The 3,917-nt window shown below is 39.6% G+C and overlaps 1 protein-coding gene across 1 annotated transcript; it reads right to left on the bottom strand.

The window, feature by feature from the left end:
- Window positions 1-357: 357 nt before the first annotated feature.
- LOC127808302 (protein NRT1/ PTR FAMILY 4.5-like) lies at window positions 358-3,669 on the bottom strand. The gene is made up of 6 exons (XM_052346787.1): window positions 3,603-3,669; window positions 3,315-3,393; window positions 3,016-3,233; window positions 1,891-2,337; window positions 1,636-1,760; window positions 358-1,553 (listed from the first exon to the last, which is right to left on the bottom strand). Exons 1-6 carry the CDS (start codon window positions 3,603-3,605, stop codon window positions 677-679), a joined length of 1,749 nt encoding a protein of 582 aa, XP_052202747.1. The 5' UTR covers window positions 3,606-3,669; the 3' UTR covers window positions 358-676.
- Between the last annotated feature and the right edge of the window lie 248 nt (window positions 3,670-3,917).

The raw sequence follows: 3,917 nt of genomic DNA, 5'->3' as shown, positions 1-3,917 counted from the left end.
ACTAATTATATATTTAGACCCTCAAATTTGGATATTCTATAAATTAACCATTGAAAGAGTTTTCCAAATTACATTAGCACCCCAAGCTTGTCTAGTTCGTGTTCAATTTTTAGACGTTTGCTCCAGAGCATTGACAATGTGTCCAACAGAATAAAATGATTAGTAACCCCAGATATAGTGTTCAGTATGTGTCCAGAGTGTCTACTTCCTCTATGTCACCCTTGGTGAAGTATTCATGCTTTCTAGTTAATTCATGATCATGTGATATATCGAATTTCATCGTCTGGCTTTTGCATGTCTATTTTTTGGTAACGAAGATAAAGTTTTGTGTTCTGCTTTACCATAAACACCCTGAAATTACTGGGGTTGCCCTTTTTATTTTATTTTGCTTGTCTGGTTCCAAATTACCATGTACATGGTCAATATCCCCAAAATTGAGCTTAGTGGTTCCCTGTAAAATGGATTTCACATTCTCTTTCTATTTCTATTTCACTCACGAAAGTGTTACAAATTGAGCAAAGATTAAATCTCTTCCCAACTTCCTCTAACAAGAACTGCTTACTGAATATGCAATTAAACAGGGCACATTTTCACTTCATTACACACACATATGTGTGTGTGTGTGTGTGTGTATGATAATGGGGATAGGAAGTCGTCTTTCCAAGGACCTACAACTCTAGACTCTTCCTAATTCAATTTTCCCCTTAGGATCTTTATCTCTAGTATCTACTTCTTGCTTCTCTTCTACCTTCTTGTATCTGTACCAAGATGAACACCATAAATAAACCCCAAAATTCACTATGCTTAACCCTGCTAATAGCCAATAGAAGTAGTTCAGCTTATCTCTGTTCAAGTTGTTACTGGCCAACCACCCACCACTCACCTTGTTCACCACCTCCACTGTGACTGAGCTCATGAAATACCCAATGGCCAGTGAACACCAGGAGATGGCTGTGCTCATTGCTTTCATGCCAGATGAGGCCTCCGCATAGAAGAACTCTAGCAGCCCCACGAGTGTAAACATGTCAGCCATTCCAAAGATTGCGTACTGGAAACCAAGCCAAAACACGCTCATAGGCAAAGGACCGGCAGAGTCAACCATATTGTGTTTGGTAGCCACTGATTTCCGGTGTGTTTCTATGATTCCTGCAACTGCCATAGAAATAGCTGATAGCACCAGCCCTACTCCAATTCGCTGGAGATGTCTAATCCCAGTTGGGATCCCTGTGAATTTCCTCGATATCGGAACAAAAATGCGGTCATATATTGGGATTAGAAGGAACATGAATGCCAAGGGAATTACTGGGATGGAAGGCCCTGGAACTTGAAATCCCATCAGGCTTCTGTCCATGGTAGTGCTTTGTTGAATGGTAAATGTTTGGAGTTGAGCCAGACATGTATTCATGAATACGGTGCTCAGTATAATAGGAGCCATGCGGAGTAGAATTTTTGTTTCTTCAACTTGTGTCACTGTGCACAAGCTCCAGGGTCCGGGAGTGTGTGAAGTTGATGCCCCTTGAATGCTTCTAGCAATGGCTGCTCTATCCAAAAATCTGTCAAGGTTCATTGGACAATATTGTTGGTGACCCAAACAAGAAATTGTAGTTGATGATTTTGGGAAATTTAATTGAATACCTGAACTGATCACTTCTTTGAAGAATTTCACTTCTTGTTCCTAATTCTTTGTCTTGAAACTCATACAACTCTTCATTAGTCTCTGGTATTGGAAGGTTTCTGTTCCGTATGGCAGCTGCAAACACCTGAGTTCAATAGCATAAGAAATTAGAATAAGTTTCCATAATTAGTTAGCATTTGATGTGTTTAGCTGTTGATCGACGAACTTCCTCAGGCTAAAGAGATTTCAAGTGTACTAGTTACGATTTTGCATACCTGTAGAATGCTAATTACTGGGCTTCCCTTGGGTGCATTATTCCGATAAATTGATTTCCCCATGCCTAGGAACAAAAATGCCAATAGGACAGCAACCGTACAAACCCCGAACGACCAGTCCCATCCCTGACTGGTACTTATCCAAACTAGGAATGTGACGCCAAACATAGCTCCAATAATGATGCTAAACAGCAGCCAGTTGAAGAAGCTGGAAAGTGAAGCTGCTTCCTTAGGGTCTCTTTCATCGAATTGATCCGCTCCCAAAGCTGGGAGAGCGGCTTTAACTCCACTGTTTCCAAACGCAACCAGATACAAACCCGCAAAAAGGAGAGCAACCTGGCTGCTAGTTGCAGCTTCACATTGATTCGTTTTGCTTGGGGGCACATCTTTGCAGGGGAAGGGTCTTAGCACCTGGAAATGTGCTTGTGCTGTCAGGACAGCATAGCCCTGGAGAACACACAAGTTTTGCAGAGCTGTTTAGCATGCAAGCCTTACAGGATGACTAACGTCAGTTTTGACTTTAAATAAAGACATAGGATCTTTTTCATCACTGCCATTCTGGTTTGGATCTAATTTCCGTGCTATTGTTGGGGCTTTTTCAAGTCATTATTGTTAGCCTAGTTAATTGATTATTGGTTTGAGATGCATTGAACTTTAAATGTGTAGTAGCCCAATTAAAAAACTCTCACCGTCCAAGAGAAAAAAAAAAAAAAGAGAGAGAGAGAAAGATAAATACATGACATACACCCAACAAATCTGCTGGTAGGTTGCTGAATCGTCATGATTCTTCAATATATTATGGTTGGTTCATGATAGGCCAGTGATTATACCCTATATCCATGATTGATGAAAAATTGTTTCTTTGTTTTGTTGTTGTAATCAGTGAATTGTTTGTTTAATTACATTGGTTGAAGGAATCATTTCTCTCTAAATCTGCAGAACAAGAACATTTGTGCAAGTTGCTGATCGTATCACTAACAAAAAGTTCAGTTTTTAATTTGAATTACTGTCCCTTGCTGAAAACACACGATGTACTTGTTAATATATAAATATATCACAAACATGCATACATGCCTCTAAAGCTTTATTGTGACAACAGAAATAGTTTACTTGAATCCGACTTACCACCACTTCTATGCTTCCGAACAGTATGCAGGTCTTGACCCTGGACAAGTAGGTGTCCGAGATAAACCCTCCAAACAGTGACAATAAAAATGTAGCCCCCATGAAGTTTGTAAGCGTGGTGGCCGACTTTGTCAAGCTGAAGTTCATGTATCCATAGAAGTAGGTCACTAGGCTGACAGCATTTGCAACGAATGCCATGTTCTCAAGTCCCACAGTAGCTGCAATGATCAATGTTTACATCAGTCAAAACCCAGCCCCTCATCATCAAGTCCTAGTTATAGAGCAAAACAAGCACATACTGTATACAAAGAGGGCAGCTCTGTTTCCTCCTGGTTTTGGTTGCAGTTGAGGTTGCGCTCTACCATCTCTGAAGATACCCTGGTATTTGAACAAGAAGAAATTAATTAGGCAAAGCCAAATAGTGCATGTATACTTTGAAGACTAATAAAGAAGATAGAAATGTGCACTAAATGGAGATTGTCTGTCGTAATTCTTTTTATGTGATCAATGTGATTCCTGAAAACTTTTTCTAGATGAATCTTCTTGGCACAGGATGATGATGGTGATCAAATTAAACAAGAGCTTACCATTTTTGAGGAAAAGGTTGTGTGATGGAAAAAGAGTGAGAAAAAATGTGTCTTTTTAGGAAGTGGATGGAGGCTTGCAGGCTTTTGCATTGTATATCTTGTTTATATAGACGTGCGTGATATTCTTACATATGATGACAAAAAATTAAAAAAGGAATCAAATGGCATCTTTGTGATGGAAAACTTTGTGGACTACAGGGTTGTTTTTGTTTGTAATGGGCTGGAGCCTCTCTCTCTCTCTCTCTCTCTCTCTCTCTTTCTCAAATAATACAATAGGCACACAACTACCAGCATATTTTGATTTTATTAGTTGAC

The sequence above is a fragment of the Diospyros lotus genome, chromosome 8, assembly GCF_014633365.1.
Source record: "Diospyros lotus cultivar Yz01 chromosome 8, ASM1463336v1, whole genome shotgun sequence".
In the NCBI taxonomy this organism is placed as follows: Eukaryota; Viridiplantae; Streptophyta; class Magnoliopsida; order Ericales; family Ebenaceae; genus Diospyros; species Diospyros lotus.
This window is presented reverse-complemented; position numbering and strand designations above follow the sequence as displayed.

Excerpts from the sequence above, each read along its gene's own strand:
- LOC127808302 (XM_052346787.1), bottom strand. Across the intron at positions 2,338-3,015 it reads TCGGAAGCATAGAAGTGGTG|GGCTATGCTGTCCTGACAGC; the intron begins GTAAGTCGGATT and ends TGTGTTCTCCAG. Across the intron at positions 1,554-1,635 it reads CAAAGAAGTGATCAGTTCAG|ATTTTTGGATAGAGCAGCCA; the intron begins GTATTCAATTAA and ends GAACCTTGACAG.